Genomic DNA, 17,872 nt, shown 5'->3' with positions numbered 1-17,872 from the left:
CTGAGGAATGTATTCCCAACATATCCCGTTAAAACCGTTTAGTTAATACATATGAACGAGTAAATACTCTCAAATTTAATCGATTACAGAGATGATCTTTAAAATACGAATGATTTCGATTATAACATATGTACGATGAAATTCATATATCACTAGGATATACACAAGGAGGTGCACCCTTAGTATTATCCATTCCCATATTTTCAGTCTTACACATCTGACTAATGGCATTGGTATCTATCTCCCCATAAAGCAGCTTTAGCAAGACAAGAGAGGGGCCGCCGAGAAGACTGAAGAGTTGTCTGGAAATTAAACTTTGATTATCTTCATCTCTAATGTCTTTAATAGCGGTTTGACAGACAAACTAATCAACTTTCCAACTGCATGCCAACGATTTCATTCAGACCTCTTTGCCTATTATTCCTTGAATTCGGGCGGCTTGTTTTCACTTTTGTATATGTTTGTTAACTTTACCGTGCTCAAACAAACAAGTAATTAGGAACTAAATATAGTAAGTAATCCATGATCATCAAGTACATTGGATGTGGATTGCTCACGTCTTTTCCCTTACTTTTCCTGAATTAACACCGAAAGTTTTTAACAAAGAATAATCTATATATACCTTTTCTTTTTTCTTATAGTTTGCCTCTCTAAGTAAATAGAGTCAATGGAGAGGATTGACCATCTATACGATTTATCAGCAACTACTATCATTATAAATTAAATTTTATAAAATTAGAAGGTTATGTAAACTTTTCCGCTTCGCTACATATAAATTCAAATAAGCTACATATATATAAAGAGCTTTCATTGAGGGATCTCTCAAATAAGCTTATTTGAGAGACACTATTGTAAGGCCTACTCTGGATTGTATTTTACTAATGCAAACCGTCTATTTTATAGATATTCATTCAAAAATCATCTCTATAAAAAAATCACTTGAATTCAATTTCATATTATGTATATATACTCTCTCCTTCTGTTTGCCGTTTATATTAGCTAGCTATCACACATGCTCGAACTTGTTTTTTTCTTCCAGTTCTGTAATGATATGGATCGCATGATTTCATATTTTTTTCCAAAAAATTAGTAGCCGTGAATGAAAGAAGTCACAGGCTCTCTCTGGACACCAACGTTTTGATGTTTTATGCACGTACTGCCATAATTTTCATATATTTGCATAAATTTTTTATTGTCAGAACGTAAATATAAATCACGCACGATTTTAATCAACCGGGCACGGTTTTAACATTAACAATCTCAATAATTTACACAAATTAATATAAATGTAAGTCTTGAAAGCGGTTTGTTTATGATTGATATTACACATGCATGCATGGGTCAACATTAGGCAATTTACATGATTAGATGTAAAGTAGTGTTACGATTTTCATGATATGATTTTCCAGGTGTTGGGCTCGATCAGTAGGGTTTTCTGGTGAGGAAAGAATCCGTGATTGATAAGGAAAGATCAGAAGAGAGAGAAAAGACAATCTGATTGGTAAAGCTACAGCTCGAAATGACGATCGAGTATCCCATGAAAGAAGCCAAATGAGTGCAGAACGTACGTGTTCCATTCCTTGATAAAAACCCTTCAAGTTGCTTTCCATGGAGAGCCGACGTAAGCTAAGATAGCTATATGTGGCTGGCACCACCATTCTACTCCAATCTCTTTTTTGTCAACTCTCTTTATTATCTTTATTTGCTTTTTCCTTTTTCGTTTCTAGAAATTGAATTCTCCATTTCTTTCCAGCGACCTCATTCTACAACTTACGTGACAGTATGACTTTGTGCATTGGAAAGTTTCTATGTTGAATAGATCCAACTTCAGAATTTGAGTCGTTGAATCAATTAATATATGTTACTTAATATTGACTACATAAATAAATTAATTATTCAGGTCTAATTTTACTGTATATTTATATACCCTTTCATTCAGGCAGTGGCGGAGTCGGGATTTTATGTGTGGAGGGGCCAATATATTAGGGTTTAAAGTTGATTTCTTCCCCAGTGTTAAGCTTGTAAAATTTGAGAAACACCATTTAGGGTACTCTACGATTTTTTTTTTCAACGATCCAAACTATCTATTTTTTGGTCTTCATTCATAGGTTATCTTTGCAAAAAATTAAATAAATCGGAAACCGTTTAGACATCTAATTGTGTCAAACAAAATCAATAAACATGGTGCTTCAAGAAAGTACTAAAATTTCAATAATTTAATTGAGTGGTCAAATGATATCGGATTCAATTGATTTTTTATAGAGATGATCTTTAAATAAATATTTATAAAATAAACGGTTTGAATTAGTAAAATACAATACAAAGTACACTTTACAAAGATGTCCCTCACCACTAGTTATATATATATTCTGGTTGATGTTGGTTATATAATGGATTCAGAAGATAAGATAGAGTACATACCATACGTTTACCACACCAAATGAATCATGTTCTGGGAGATCGTGCATGGCAACCCTCCATGACTTCAAAGAAAAACACAAAAATTATATATATTATATATATATTAGTTGACCATAACTAATTAATACGTACATGTTACATTACACTATTTAATTATTTAATTTAGCACCTTGAAGAAGAATAACATTGGAGAACAAGTATATCTATAATCTACTATATAGCAAAGTAGGCGGATGCAGATATACATATGCATCCTTATGATTGCTATTTTCAATTCACTGCGAATATTTCACATGCATGCAACTCTCGGATTGGTTTAATAAATTTGCAGCTTTTGCAGAAACCAGTTGCAATAAATTGAATGAAATTATTTTATAATAAATGAGACATGGAGTTGTTGTGGAGTTTTCTCACCTGGCCCTACTCCTCCTCCCCCTTCCTCCTCCTCCTCTCTCCTTTTGTAACAGACTGAGCCTGCTTATCATCATCAACATTTCATCACCCACGTTACCAAAAACAAGAAGAAAAGAAAAGGAAACGTTTTTTTTCCATCAGCCATGTGCTCTCCAAGTGTCTGCAGCACTAGTGTCAAACCGATAAGATTGAATGCATGAGTGAGAACGCTGTGTTTTGTGTCTAGAAGATGATGCCCCTTGCACAATAACCGGGTCAAAGTTTCTAATGTATTTGAAGACAAGGACCTGTAAAATATTGGTCAACACTCAACAGCCCTACCATGTTTTATTTGGCAATTTGTCGGCTTAAAGATATCATGTAATTTTCCAGATTGAATCTACCCAAAAATTCCATGCTAAATACCAACATTTCAATGCCACTGCTGAAGCCTTAGGCATTCCTAGGCTAGCTACTGATCGTGGTCAGTGTGTATGAGTAAATCGCCCTCTCCGATCTTTGACAAAAAGAAAAAGAAAAAAAGAAGAGACTTTAGTGTACTTTATTGGTAGTTTCCACATGCATCCATTTGGACATATATTGAAAGATAATTTAGAAATTCTGGAAAACTTTATAGGTCATAGATTTTTCAAAGTAACTATAGCCGCATTGCCCTTTTTGACTGGACATTCACGGGACCAATCTGAATATGCATGTGCATTTTTTAATCTTGCAGAAGAGGCTGAAGCTGCTAAAAAAAACAGAGCAAAACAGAGTAAAAGGCAGAATCTGGCAAAATGATTCTGAGCTGCAATTGTAGTAAATAACAGACACAATTAATGGTGGTTCTAGTGGGCATGATAGAGTTGTATGTAGCTAACCAGTTTTGAATGCAAATTGCAAAACCAGTTTTGGGGCTTGAACCTTAATAATACTTCAACTTCAATTAAGTGGTTCTAGTGGGCATGGATGATGTATGTAGCTAACCAATTTCTGTATGAATTTTACAGAAAAAGTTACCAAAACACACAGAGAATGGTTCCAAAACCACGTGGTTTCAAAGAAGTGTGCTTTGGTTCCTCAGACACATACACTAAACCTCTTACACATGGCGGTTTAAGGTCCCCACACCTCAAAAGTTTAGTGTCAGTTAGTTGCTGTGACGTCTGCCTAAGCAAACAAAGCTCTGTTTCTCCCACCATCTATTTATCCCCCCCAACTCTCCTCCACTTCTCCTCACAACTCACAGCCCTCCTCTGCTCCTCCTTCCCTTCTTTCTCTTTCTTCATTTGCTCTCTTTCTCACACTTCCAAAAGGTCTGCCTCTGCTTCAAAACATGGCAGTTCTTGGGCTTGCCTTGGTTGGTTTTCTTCTTCTTTCTCTGAGCTCCTCTGCTTATGGCTCTGATGGGGGCTGGGTTAATGCGCATGCCACTTTCTATGGAGGAGGTGATGCCTCTGGCACAATGGGTAAGCACAAAAGCTCCTGAAAACCAATTGGTTAAGTAATTTTTCTGAGTGCCCACCCATGAATTAATTTTTGATGCCCAAATTGCAGGAGGGGCTTGTGGATATGGCAACCTGTATAGCCAAGGGTATGGAACCAACACAGCAGCTCTGAGCACAGCCCTGTTCAACAATGGGCTGAGCTGCGGGGCTTGCTTTGAGATTAGGTGTGCGAGTGATCCAAAATGGTGTCTCCCAGGCTCAATTTTCGTCACAGCCACCAACTTCTGCCCTCCAAACAATGCCCTCCCCAACAATGCAGGCGGTTGGTGCAACCCTCCACAGCAACATTTTGATCTTGCCCAGCCAGTCTTCCAGCGGATTGCTCAATACAGAGCTGGGATTGTGCCTGTGTCTTACCGGAGGTATGAATTTCAGGTCTCATGCCTCATTTGTTTTTGTTTTTTTGTCACAATTTTTTGTTTGTTTATGTTTATGTTTCCTTTCACACTCCACCCTAGTAACAGGGGTTTTTTTTTGTAATTCAGTAAAACAAATTTATAATTTCTAGTGGTTTTAGTTTCGCCACATTTAAATGGCAAGTTTTAAAATGGGGCAATGAAACGGGGATAGGCGATATAGCAAGGGTCTTGTAGTTAAAGTGATTGGCATAAGTTCCATATTCGATCCCCACCCCCCAATATATATCAGCTTTCAATTTATCTTTTTTCAATGTCTGTTTTTTTGTAGGGTCCCATGCATAAAGAAGGGTGGCATAAGATTCACAATCAACGGCCACTCATACTTCAATCTGGTGCTGATCACAAACGTTGGAGGTGCCGGAGATGTTCACGCAGTTTCCATCAAAGGGTCAAAAACTGGTTGGCAAACCATGTCTAGGAACTGGGGGCAGAATTGGCAAAGCAACTTTTATCTGAATGGCCAGAGTCTCTCCTTCAAGGTCACCACCAGCGACGGCCGCACCGTCGTCGCCAACAACGTTGCTCCTGCCGGCTGGTCATTTGGCCAGACATTCAGTGGCGTACAATTCTGAAACAACACAAGACTTAACAAGCCTAAAAACGACTTGTTTGGTGGTGTCACACTGTCTAGAGTTAGTTTTAGAGTCGAAATGAGAAAAAAAGGGCTTATTATTTCAAGATGGCCATTTTATCATTTAAAAATTAAAGGGTTATGGGGTCATTGTGCTTTGTTCTGCTTTCTTTTTGGGAAAGGCAGGCAGAGAGAGAGAGAGATTTGGCAGCGGTGGGCATAAACCACCCGCCACTTTTTTGTTAGGTTAAGTTTGTTTTGGTTTAATTTCATTGTAACGCAGTTTTATTTTGAATTACTTGTATGGTTTGGTGAATAAAATCTTCCTCTCTCTTCATGAGGGTGAAAATAGTTGCCCAAAATTTTCATTCATTCTATCTATCTATGACTGTAGATGTTTTCTTTTAATTCATCACCATTCTCATTTAATCTGAAGGTGAAATTCCTGCTTCATAATTAAGACTAATATAATTTTCTGGTTTGCTACACCCACCTTTTGTGGTTGGGGGACCTTACTAACCTGAGGGTAGGGGTGTGCTTGTGCGACATCACACAAGGTGAGCAGTCCAAGAGTCAGGACCACCATACCATATTTGACAAGATTTCAATCAAACAACTAATCACTTTAACGTCATGCTTAGTTACAGGCTCACTCTAATAGGCAAACTAATGTAATTTGGACGTAAGTCTAAACCTAAACTTGTCATAATTGAGAATCTTGGGCCAAGAATCTGTAACCTCTCTCTTCAATATCCATGAAGAATTGGGCTAAGCCCAAATTCTGACTAGATATGGACTTTGACGTGGGCAAATGGATTTGGGAGGTTAAAACAAGCCCAAAATCTATTTTCTCTTAGGATGAAATTTCTGTCACAGCCGGGCCACCCTGTTGCCTAATAATAATATTGTACATTGCATTTCCAAAATAATTAGATCAAATCAAAGGGGTAAGTAAATATGCAAGTTTCAGTTGCTCCAAGTTGGTAAATGATGTTTACAATCCTTGTTGCCTTGCCCAAAGTAACCAGACAGAGATCCTATATTTGAGTCTTTTTGAGTTGGAGGCTCATCAAGGTTTTGGGGTACCATGAAATTGGCCTCCAAAGTGAGAGAAAAAGGTCTTTGATTGAATGCCAAGTTTGTCTTACAAAACCTTTTAGATTAACACTTTTGCTCAGCCTGAGCACTTTCTTTGTGAATTTAACACGCTCACCTCAATTGCTAAGCCTAAGGGGTAGTTTGAGCCAGCCACTTGTCATGCAACTATAGGTTTCCATAGATTCCACGTGGAAGGAGATTCTAATCATCATATCCATATCCTGTTAAAAGAAAAAATCTTCCTACGTGGCCAAAAAGTGGACCCTACAACATTATTTTCAGCCAACAACAACAAAGATATAGATTTGTGGATACAACGCTAGAGATAAAACGATAAGGCTCAAGAGTTCCCATTGGCCAATCTATAGCCTCGAATTCATCCTCACCGTTGGATCCCAAAAATCTTTGCAAACCAACGATAAAGTTCCACCAAAGAACAACAACCACAAGAATCTCATTGACAATTTGACATCAAATATACAAAAGCCATGGACTCACATTACGCATTTACATTTCCATTTAGCACCATACCATCATCTAATAGTCTCCTCCTCCACCTGAAATTCCATTTTCTTGACCAAAATTCAGGTGGGAAAATATGGCAACGGTCACAACACAGGCCTCAGCGGCTGTTTTCAGGCCATGCATCAACTCAAAATCCAGGTTCCTTACTGGGTCTTCTTCTACTAAATTAAATAGGGAAGTATCTCTCATTAGGCCAATGGCTTCTCCATCTGCTACTTCTTTTAAAGTTGAAGCCAAGAAGGGTGAGTGGTTGCCAGGCTTGGCCTCACCAGGCTACCTCACTGGCAGGTATGTTTAGAATTTCTCATTCACACTCATATAACATTGAATGTTTCATGTTGCTCTGCCTTGTGATACAAGTAGGCTGAAAATTTGAGAAATATCATAGATTGGCTGAGATGTGTTTTCTTTTCTGTGGCCAGTCTTCCTGGTGACAATGGATTTGATCCTCTGGGACTTGCTGAGGACCCAGAGAACCTCAGGTGGTATGTCCAAGCTGAGCTCGTGAATGGCAGATGGGCAATGTTGGGTGTTGTTGGGATGCTGTTGCCTGAAGTGTTCACAAGCATTGGGATCCTTAATGTTCCTAAATGGTATGATGCTGGCAAGGCTGAGTACTTTGCATCTTCATCTACCCTTTTCGTGATCGAGTTCATCTTGTTTCACTACGTCGAGATCAGACGGTGGCAAGACATCAAGAACCCAGGAAGTGTGAACCAAGACCCCATCTTCAAGCAATACAGCTTGCCTCCAAACGAGGTGGGTTACCCAGGTGGCATCTTCAACCCCCTCAACTTTGCACCCACTCTTGAGGCCAAGGAGAAGGAAATTGCCAATGGTATGCGTTCAAAAATTCACTTCAATTTTGCTTGAAAAGGCTTTGAAATGCTTATGTTTGAAATGAGCTCTAATGTGTTGTTTGAAATGTGTGTGCAGGGAGACTGGCAATGTTGGCATTCCTGGGTTTTGTGGTTCAACACAATGTGACTGGAAAAGGACCATTTGACAACCTCTTGCAGCACCTCTCAGACCCATGGCATAACACCATTGTCCAGACACTAAGAGGCTACTAGATCTGTTAAAAGAGAAGAAGTGGAAAAGCATGTTTCATTTATTTTGTAACAATGATTTAATGGTATTTGAGTGAGATGGTGAGCATCAATGTAGTAGACAACGGTTTTACCAGTGTACAGGAACCATGGTGGCATTAATATTATCTTTCTCATTACATCTACACTAAGTAATTAATTGCTGATATGAAATCTAATGTTGCAGGCTGTGGATTGATATAAATCACAAAGTAGCTCAAGATATAATTTTGATTTCATTTTCTATCAGTAATAATTTACAATGTGGGATGCTCTGAATTCAGGAACCCAACCCAACCATGTTACAACTTTGTTGAGTTGAGAGAACCAAAACAGTTAATATACAGATGAACAATGATCCTATATGTCTTGTACAGTATATATACAGGTTTAATCTACGCCCCAACTGGCTAAGGGACATCAATACTTCTCTTGGACAACTCTGACCGTTTCACATCGTCTGGTCGGTGTGTGATGCCTGTAAATCCTTCCATGATTTTTTCAGCTACAATCCCACGTTTGGTTGCTACAAGAGAACAAAAGCAAACATAGAGCCACAAGGCATCAATGGAATGATGAAATACAAAGACCGTTATTCACTTCATTATATTTGAAACCTGCTTCTAAGCTTGGGAAAACAGAGTGATTAAAATCAATCAAAGAATGGTCACCTGCTGGTAAGTATTCTCCTTGTACACAGCAATGCCGCTTGGCCCAGGTGAAGAAAGCCAAGCATGATGCTCATTGTCATACATCGATCTAGGCAGTTCAAAGTCGCTACTTACTTGATAACCCACCGGATTTGTAGGTAAGTTCATTTCCATCTCAGGCTTCGATGTCTTATCATCCACATTAGAACTACAATATGATGGATACACATATTGCTGGCCAGGTTCTGTACTTAAACAAGCATTTATGTCAAACTCATTCAAGCCACCACCTCCTTCCATATTAGGAATTTGTCCCATATTATCTAGTTGTACTGGATCACCAACCTCAGATTGTTTGCCAGTGCTAGTACTAGCGCCAGTGCCAAAGTAACTAGTATATTGTGGAACTGAGGCATTTGTAGAGCACTCCACATCTACATCTCTATAGAGAGAGCCAATAAGAAAACAAATTTTGTTCAGCTATAACAATGCTTTCAACAAATCAAATCATCTATATTGTATAAAGTAGAAGATCATAGCATAAGTAATCTATCAGAAAGAAAGTTCTCAGGCATTGGGCTCTTTGGGGGAAGCAGTGGTAGATGCATAACAGCAGTAGACTAACCTATGTGGCAGATAGTTCGACTCGTTGGGTAATATCATGTGTTGATTGTCATTACTGAGAAGCCAAGTTAAAGGTTGAGCTTCTGGCATACCACCCACTAATAAAGATGAAGGCATTCCATTTTGAAACTGCGATGCAAGAAAAGTCAATCTTCAGATTTTGTCCGAGAGAGAGAGAGAGAGAGAGAGAGAGAGAGAGAGAGAGAGAGAGAGAGAGAGCATTCCTCATCAGCTAAAGTATTTATTACCTGGCTTGTGCAATTTAGTGACGTTAGTTGATGTTTTCCCAAATTTTCCTAACAAGAGAAGTATCCAGTATATTAGTATCAATTCAATAGTCAATCCCTAATAAGGATCTATTAAGCAGATAAACAAAATAGCAGCATCCATCCTCTGGCTTAACATTTTTAAGGTGGCTCGGGTGAGTCAGTGCACCTTAAACTAAACTCACCATGACACCAAAACCAACCAAACCCATATATTTGATGATATTATCACTGTTCATATTTCATCATTAATTTTCAGTTATTTGGTAAACGAAACCATAAACTCTTGGTATTTTTTCTTCTGCAGTAACATGAAAAACGAAATGATACCTTGTGTAGACGTGTTCGGTTGATTGATTCCTTAAGCATGTCTTCCATCTGGCTTAGATGTTCAAGATTGTCAACCTTATCTGGGTTACACCAAAAGCTGAAAAAGTGACAAGAGCTTAAACTATCATATGAATGCTTTATATGCATACCTTACTGATCAATACATAGTTCAATATATAGATTGTGATTTTTCACTTGTAAATTTAAGTTGTTCTCGTGGCAACCTGAATAAGGAAACCAGGTCCAAATAAAAATGATATTACCAAGAACACACAAGACAATTCACACATAGATTTTTTTATGCTTCATCTTGGTTGGTACTAAAGAACAGCCAGAATGAAAGTGTTAAATTTTTGATAGAAGCCGAGGCACAAAAATTTTCAAAACAAATGACACAACATATAACATGAAAGTCACAAATATGACCCAAATTGATTCCAAAATTCGTCAGTAAATCCCTAAACTCGCAAAGAACTTGATCACTTTCTTTCTTTGGTTAAATATCAACTTAATTCCTTGAAATGGCCTTATATAGAATAGACATTTTATAAAATACACAACGGTATAATGCTACTAAGATGACCACCAAGTCCAAAAAGAAAAAAAGCAATACTTTAACAACCAAAAACTCCAAAGGTGCACCTCAGTCTCTTATGTATTTCTGTAAGTTGGGCCTGCAATACCCTTACTTGAGTAGTCAGATCCTGCCGAGAGCAATTTATCACAAAACATTAGTTGTCATGAATAATAATTTGAAAAAAAAAAAAAAAAACAATTGGTAATGCTGGTAAAGAATATATACCTGAACTGTCTGGGTGCTGCAAGAAACAGAAGGGAAAAAAAACATTATAAAAGGGCCACATATTTTACTAAAAGGAAATGACAAATCTGATGAACACAATCACATACCTTGAACTCATGAATTCTTGTACATTTACATCATGGTCTAACTTCTTAAAAGTTTTCTTCAGTGCCTATATCCTCAAAAGGAACACCAAAATGCAAGAGTGACAGCAGTTACATTTTGTTCAATACAACAAAAGCAAGAGAGAGAAAAAAAAAATGTTTCCATTTGAAATGCTATTATCGACAGTCTTACTTCAAGGCTCTCCAATTTCCTGTTCCAATCAAATGGAAAAGCAGTTAGCTGTAATGCCCTCCAAATTCAATCAAGCTAGAAAATGAGAATGAAAAATTTTCATTGCAAGTACTTTACTACCTCTTTGCCCTCTCCTGTGGAGTTAATTGGGCAAACTTTGAAATAATCTCTTCGACAGTACTGACAAAGTCAAAAAAACAAAGAAACTATATCAACATATGATATGGATAAACTATCAACCCTACATTTCAGCCTCATTCTAGTTTTGTTATGTTGGGTTGTCCTCAAAGTCATGCAAAATGCCAATGTATCACCAAAACATCATCATCAAAACAAAGTACGATGGAAAACTTTCGGGTTACGATACCTGCGCTCCCCTTGGAGTAATGTAGGCCTTCCAGTCGGGGAAAACATGAGAAGGACAATATCTACATCACATAGTATTGATAACTCCTTTGCTTTCTTCAAGATTCCATTTCTCCTTTTCGAAAACGTAACCTGCCGGTTACCGCTGCTCTCCAATTTCTTTATCTTTAACTTCACCCTTCCCATCCTGCAATCCAATAAGCAAACCGTGCCAAAGCTTTATGAAACGCCAACTGTGAAAATTTCTCAATGTCATGAAAGAGCTTACTTTAGCCACACAAAAAAAAAAAAAAAAAGAAGAAAAAAAACAGGTTCTTGTTTCTTGTTTAAATGCGCCTTGACTCACTTTAGTTACACATAAAAAACACACTTCTCCAAAGGAAGCCTTCATCCCACGCACCGGAACTTGACAAGCACATATTTAAAAGTTCAAAATTAAAAAATTTACCCCGATAATGAACAAAGAAGATTGATTGAAGTTGCCTACAAATACAGACTGGGAAATGAAAATAACCATCCAGTTTTGGTTGGCACTGATAAATGTCGGCCACCTTCTTTTTAATTTTTCTGCAGAAAAACAGAGCCTATTTATCATAAAAGCATACAATCCTATGAATATGAACGAAGCCTTAAATCCCAGAAGGGAAATAATCACCTGAACGAAGAAAAACAAAATTCTACAACGCCCACTTAGGAAAACATGAAAAAGAATTGAACAACTTTTGAAAGTTGATATAAAATGAAAGAAAAACAAAATCTTTACAAACACCAGCAAAAGAGTAGGACTCAAATGAGAAATATGAACAAAGAAAGAAAACAAAATCGATATATTTATATGAATACGGGAAAACGGCAATTCAATAAGGCAAACAGGGAACCAACCCAGAAAGAGTAATAGCAGAGAAGGATGGAGGGAAAGAAATGGCTGTACGATTGAAGCTTACAGATTTGCACACGACGGGTCAAGCTGTGATTTCGGTCGTTAAAATGAGCAGAACCAACCAGCAGAAAATTACTGCGCAGGGAGAGAAACAGAGTGTGTCACAGAGAGAGAGAGAGAGAGGAGTAATGAACGGTGCGCTTTGTGAGTTTGCAGTATTGGACAATGGGCACGGGGTTTTTACACCGAAGACAAAAGGAACAAAAAAAATTCTTGGGCTGGGATTGTGAGGAGCTTCTCCACCAAGAAAGCCTACATGGCTTTATTTGCGGTTAACATGGTTGGGGGGGTGTCGAGTCACAGAGGCAAAGGTGGCCTATTGCAAATTAACAATCAATATAGGAATTAGTCTTCCTTTCTCTTTGTAGAGTTTGGTTACTAAAATCATGTTTAAATTGGACTTACATTTTATTGATTATCCAAAAAAATTATAACACTCATTGACAAAATTGGACTTACAAAAAAAAAATATAACATTCATTACAATGACAATGATTGAGAGAGAGTGGTCTGAGCATGAGAGCCAAAAGCCGCTTCCTCCAATTCCTGCCTTGTCAACAGCCTAGTTGAGGGTACAAACTTTGTGTTTGAGGTAGCTTCAAAGGCATCCAACTGCTCGGATCTCACGGAAAATTGGGTTCTAAGTGCATCCACAGTTTTGTCAAGAAAAACCGATCTTGGGATGTAGTCCTTGAGGCAGCATATGAATTCCAAATGGTCTCTTGCCTGAAAAGGAAATAGACAGCATAGGCATCAAACTATATGCCTTGATAACAAGTAATAGACTATTTAAGCTGTGAAATTCACAGGTTGAACCACATAAAACTTAGAAGAGTTCATACCAATCGATACTCAGGAATTCGTTTTGGAAGTCTGAGGTATGCCATGTTCCTAACCTCATAGTCCCATAGAAAGGAAGTGTGGTGGATCCACCGGGTTTTAGTAATAGATTGAGCATTCCCACCAAACTTGCGGTTACCAAATACATAATCTAAAATCAGATGCGACCAAGTATGTCAAAATAGCAAGAAAACATAAGATGAACAGAAGAGGGAAGGTTCATTCAGGTACCATTTTCACGAAGTTGAAAATCACCACGTCCTTCAAACACTCTGCTGTATAAAAGGCTACTCCAGGACATTATAGGTCGAGGATATGGTTGCAGGCCAGCAACCGCATCCGTGTTGCATATGAAAGTAACAAATACGGTGTTGTGATCAACAATAACAGTACCACCTCCGGTGAACCTTCTAATGACAGGAATCTGATCTCGTAACACCAAATCAATTTCAAGAAGCTCTGCAGGTTTTCTATGCACAACATAAACGGAACCCTTTACAATCTCCAATGCAAAAAATAGATAAATAAATAGACACAGCCACAACCAAGAGAATGGAAAAACCAGAATACTCTGTCAGTAACAGAGCCACAACCAAGAGAATGGAAAACTGTCATATAATTCGGAAAATTACTCAATATTGACCAAGAAATACGTGCAACCTATTAGCTTAGTCAGTCATCTTACCCTGAAATACCCATTACAATAGTAGGATCCTTTGTTCCATCATTCATAATGCACCAATTATCAGACGAGGTTCGAAGCAATTGCTCCTCTAAATGAAGCTGCTGCAGGATAGGAATTCCTTTTAATCTGATAAGGTTCATGAATGGAAGCCCAAAGTTCCTTGTTTGAGGAATAGTCATTGAAACCAGTGTTTTTAAAAGCATGCCTTCGCGCCCGTTGGCGAGCGCATCGGAGCGAGGCGTGCCAGATCTGGACACTTCTGAACCTGAAGAAATTTTGCGAGTATGCAAATTGGCTGCGACTCTGCGAGGAAGACGACTCGCGTGTTCTCTTTTTAGGTTTATTGTAATGAAACGACGTCGTTTCGGTTGCAGTGTTTTAAAAAAAATTCTAAATGAAACGACGTCGTTTAACTGGGAGTGTTTTGATTTAAAAAAGGGGTAAACTACAAATGTACCAAACTTTGAATTCAAGTTATGCAAATGGCACAAATGTACTCAAATTTGGATTCAAGTTATGCAAATGGCACAAATGTACCCCACTTTGGATTGAAGTTATGCAATGACACAAATGTACCAAACTCATTACACATTTAACTATTTGATCATCAAATTCTTTGGAATTTTTTCAAACAAATTTAGGATCTTAATCATCAACAATCCAATCATGAGACCAAGAACCCATGCCACAAACACCCCCCCCAAAAAAAAAACATTAGTTTCCCTATATGTTGATACACCATAATTTTCTCATTCATCTTCATTCTTTGCCTTCCTAGTCTTCCAACTATTGCAGTCAATTCCTTGTTTTCTTGCACAATTGCTCTGAGCTTATCTTTCAGTCCTTCATTATCTTCTTCTATTTGATTCAGTTCCTGCTCCATACCTCTCATTCTTCTTAGCAACCCAGGAAGAACTTCCTTTCCTTGTGGGCATATCTCCTCGTCCACCCACTCCCAATAATGACCTTTGCCTCTATTCTTCTGAAGAATTTTCCATATCCAGGGTTAGATCTAAAACCCATGGACCAAAAAACACAAAATTCCAGACAAAGTGACTTACCCAATTATTCTCACAAGCCTCAAATCTTCTCCCAGGATTGGAATCAGTCCAGGAAGTCCATCTTTTAATAGCTCCCCCATAATCGCAAAGCTTCCATGTGTTACTGCTCTCATAACTCTGCGACATCTCCTTTTTCTCCTCTCCCTATGTAATTTTGTTTTTTCGCCAGATGCCTTAATATTAATAGAAATGACTGACATGACATTAGGGTTCAAGTTTAGCGCCATAAATTTGAGAGGTTGCTGATATGAACATGCCTCTGTTGAATCCATCACTTGAAAAGACAAATATGTCCTTAAATTAAACAGAAAATTTGATAGAGATGACGGCAAGGATTGTTTCTGAAACAAGACACATAATTAAAGTACCACGGTAACAATTTAGCAATGTGAGCGACGAAAAGTAAAGTTGGGGCTTAGTGTCACATCCTGGGATCGGCTCCGCCGTAGCACGATATTGTCCGCTTTGGGCCCCCCTCTCTACCAGCACGATTTTGTTTCTGGGAACCCACGAGCAACTTCCCAGTGGGTCACCCATCCTGGGATTGCTCTAGCCCCCAAGTCACTTAGCTTCCGAGTTCTCATGACTCCGAAGCCAGTGAGCTCCCACAAGGCCTCTTGCTAGATGGAGGTAGGCATGTACATATAAGACACATCACCCCCTCTCCGTTGGTCGATGTGGGATGTTACACTTAGTTCAAGGACCATTGCTACAATTTTGCCTAATAATAATAATAATAAAATAATGCTGCTACACATTTGACAACATTGTTTTTACCATGTGAGGTTGAGGTGAACTTAGAGTAGTGATGGGCAAAATAGTGGGGGTGTGAAGTTGTTGACGAGTTTTTTATTTTTTTTATTTTTTTGCTAGGGGTGTATTTAAAGGTAGTTTGGGAAGAAAGTGGGATTTTCTTTGAAATTTTGAATTAAAAGTTGGGGTGAACTTAGAATAAGCGGTGAACAAAGAGAAGTGTGGGGTTTAAATAGAAAAACAAAAATCAAAAAAACAAAAAACAAAAAAAAACAAAAACAAAAAACTCTTTCTTAACTTGGTGATTGTATAAAACAATGTTAAGTTTAATGCTTGTACTCAACTCCTCGTGCCTTGGAATATTATAATCAAGGGCAGGGCTTTAAGTTTTTTGTTGCTGCAAGTAATATTACTCATAAAACTGAAATATAGTTTAGCAGTATAGAACAGCAGAGAGAGATGCAGACTTAAGCAAACTTATTGTGTTATGTTAACCCAATTTCTGAATACTCCGATTCCTCTTTATCCCGATTCTAGGTTAGTAAACATGCCCTTATTGTTAAGCTATCTATCTTTTGATTGTGTTATGTTTATAGGCTTATAAATATTTTCTGAAAAGCTGCAGATGATAAAATTCTCAGAACGATGGCGAAATTAGTGTAAGAAGCTTGGTACCAAGCCCTTCAATTAGAAAGTACGTAGTTGTCTCTCATATAACTGATTTATGATAACATTTATAAGTTTGCTTTCTGAGCAAGTTGAATCTAATTTTATGTATCTTGTTGTAAACTTATTGACATTTGATGGCTTTATCTTTCTTGGTCAACGCTTTTGGAAAGATATTTGTTTCCAATTTCACCAGTTTTCAAATGTTTGCAGGGTCATGACAGAAGTAGTCTAGTTGATTTTGAAACATTGGAAGCAGAAGGGGAAAGAAAGAAAGAAAGAAAGGCATCAGCGGCCTAAGCCATTTTTTCCGAAATGTTGATTCGAGATCACTATCTAATACTAATGAAAGGGTGGTAATATAATTGAGGATTTTATGCTGTGCTCAGCAGAAGCTCTTCTCCATGAGTTGAACAAATTCATTGAAATCTATTCGTCCATCTCCGTTACGATCAAAGGCTTTGATCATTCTTTTGCATTCCACTTCTGAAGCTCCAACAAAACCCAATGCACAGAGAACCTCGTTTATCTCCCCTGCATCAATGAACCCGTCCTTATTCTCATCAAACACATGAAAAGCTTCTTTTACTTCCTCCAGGCTTGGTTCCTCCTCAAACAAGTCAGCTATCTCCTTTGACTCAAGTCTCCCCTCAACTACTTCACCACCATCTGCATCAAATAATGTTCCTAGTTTCTCCATCATCTGTCCAAGTTCTCCAGTACACAGCTGTTTCTTGTCATCTACATCATTTTCATTTTCATGAAGGCAATTAACTTCTTGTTTCTTGGCAATGCAACTTCTTTTTTGGATGGTCTTGCACTTGCTGCTCTCCGAACAAACAATAATTTGCAACACATCACAAAGGACGCATATAAACAAGGGCACTAGAACATACCAGAAACTGGAGAGCAAGTGTAGGATAAGGAGCAAGTTAAGAATGATAAGGAGTAAGAGAACAACTGAAATGGCTTGGCAGCCAAATGCTTCACTCACTGTTTTCTCCATATTTGGTGCCCGAAAAAAAAAAACACAAAAACACAAAAACAAAGTAGCTAGAGAGCAGAGAGAGTGCTTAATATTGTTTAATTAGGAGGTTAAGAGTCTTGAGACTTGTGAGTGGAAACCACACTTGGGTTCATAATATATAGAAGTAGCAGCCACGAGAGTTCCTGTCAAGTCATTGTGTAAAAGATGAGGAAAATTCAATCCAATGCCATCCTTGTTTCCATCAAAAGAGTTGGTGACTTACTTCGTCTCCATTGTTAATTTATTCAGCATCACCGTCCTCATCACATGGAAATTTCCAGGTCATGTTTCATATGTATAAAGAAAGTGAGAGAGTCAAATTGCAGCGAAGTTTCAGTGTGAAAGCAAAACTATTCATTATTCTCCAAGTCTTCTACCCAGGGAAGACTCGAGAAAACAACCGAAGGCACATACACGGATTTCGTGCCTCTCACGTGTTACTAATTTCTTCACATTTTATTACCCTTCCTTAATATCCATGTGTATCACAATGGCCAGTGTTCATAGTCCAACTCAGTTTCTGTAACAAGTGTCAAAATAAA

General features: G+C 38.0%; 5 protein-coding genes across 6 annotated transcripts; 2 read left to right on the top strand and 3 right to left on the bottom strand.

Annotated features, from left to right (window-relative positions):
* Positions 1-4,034: 4,034 nt before the first annotated feature.
* LOC117629313 (expansin-A1-like) lies at positions 4,035-5,680 on the top strand. The gene is made up of 3 exons (XM_034361860.1): positions 4,035-4,283; positions 4,372-4,684; positions 5,010-5,680. Exons 1-3 carry the CDS (start codon positions 4,151-4,153, stop codon positions 5,311-5,313), a joined length of 750 nt encoding a protein of 249 aa, XP_034217751.1. The 5' UTR covers positions 4,035-4,150; the 3' UTR covers positions 5,314-5,680.
* Positions 5,681-6,888: 1,208 nt separating this feature from the next.
* Positions 6,889-8,171, top strand: LOC117629310 (chlorophyll a-b binding protein P4, chloroplastic). Its single transcript, XM_034361857.1, has 3 exons — positions 6,889-7,223; positions 7,358-7,773; positions 7,872-8,171. Exons 1-3 carry the CDS (start codon positions 7,009-7,011, stop codon positions 8,006-8,008), a joined length of 768 nt encoding a protein of 255 aa, XP_034217748.1. The 5' UTR covers positions 6,889-7,008; the 3' UTR covers positions 8,009-8,171.
* A 53-nt stretch (positions 8,172-8,224) lies between these two features.
* On the bottom strand, positions 8,225-12,521 carry LOC117629306 (agamous-like MADS-box protein AGL65). Of its 2 annotated transcripts, XM_034361852.1 has the most exons (13): positions 12,303-12,521; positions 11,807-11,925; positions 11,360-11,545; positions 11,113-11,172; positions 10,993-11,011; positions 10,803-10,867; positions 10,696-10,711; positions 10,536-10,597; positions 9,894-9,990; positions 9,546-9,593; positions 9,299-9,426; positions 8,695-9,115; positions 8,225-8,549 (listed from the first exon to the last, which is right to left on the bottom strand). In XM_034361852.1, the coding sequence occupies exons 3-13, from the start codon at positions 11,542-11,544 to the stop codon at positions 8,529-8,531; spliced, it is 1,122 nt and encodes a 373-aa protein (XP_034217743.1). In that variant the 5' UTR covers position 11,545; positions 11,807-11,925; positions 12,303-12,521; the 3' UTR covers positions 8,225-8,528. The 2 variants fall into 2 exon arrangements, with proteins under 2 accessions (XP_034217743.1, XP_034217744.1); XM_034361853.1 differs by lacking the exon at positions 11,807-11,925 and having other exon boundaries at positions 12,241-12,314.
* Positions 12,522-12,685: 164 nt separating this feature from the next.
* LOC117629309 (putative lipoate-protein ligase A) lies at positions 12,686-14,138 on the bottom strand. The gene is made up of 4 exons (XM_034361855.1): positions 13,824-14,138; positions 13,370-13,608; positions 13,141-13,289; positions 12,686-13,024 (listed from the first exon to the last, which is right to left on the bottom strand). Exons 1-4 carry the CDS (start codon positions 14,024-14,026, stop codon positions 12,779-12,781), a joined length of 837 nt encoding a protein of 278 aa, XP_034217746.1. The 5' UTR covers positions 14,027-14,138; the 3' UTR covers positions 12,686-12,778.
* A 2,439-nt stretch (positions 14,139-16,577) lies between these two features.
* LOC117628475 (probable calcium-binding protein CML46) lies at positions 16,578-17,401 on the bottom strand. The gene has a single exon (XM_034360942.1). It carries the CDS (start codon positions 17,307-17,309, stop codon positions 16,689-16,691), a length of 621 nt encoding a protein of 206 aa, XP_034216833.1. The 5' UTR covers positions 17,310-17,401; the 3' UTR covers positions 16,578-16,688.
* Between the last annotated feature and the right edge of the window lie 471 nt (positions 17,402-17,872).

This window comes from Prunus dulcis, chromosome 5, assembly GCF_902201215.1.
Source record: "Prunus dulcis chromosome 5, ALMONDv2, whole genome shotgun sequence".
Lineage (NCBI taxonomy): Eukaryota > Viridiplantae > Streptophyta > Magnoliopsida > Rosales > Rosaceae > Prunus > Prunus dulcis.
This window is presented reverse-complemented; position numbering and strand designations above follow the sequence as displayed.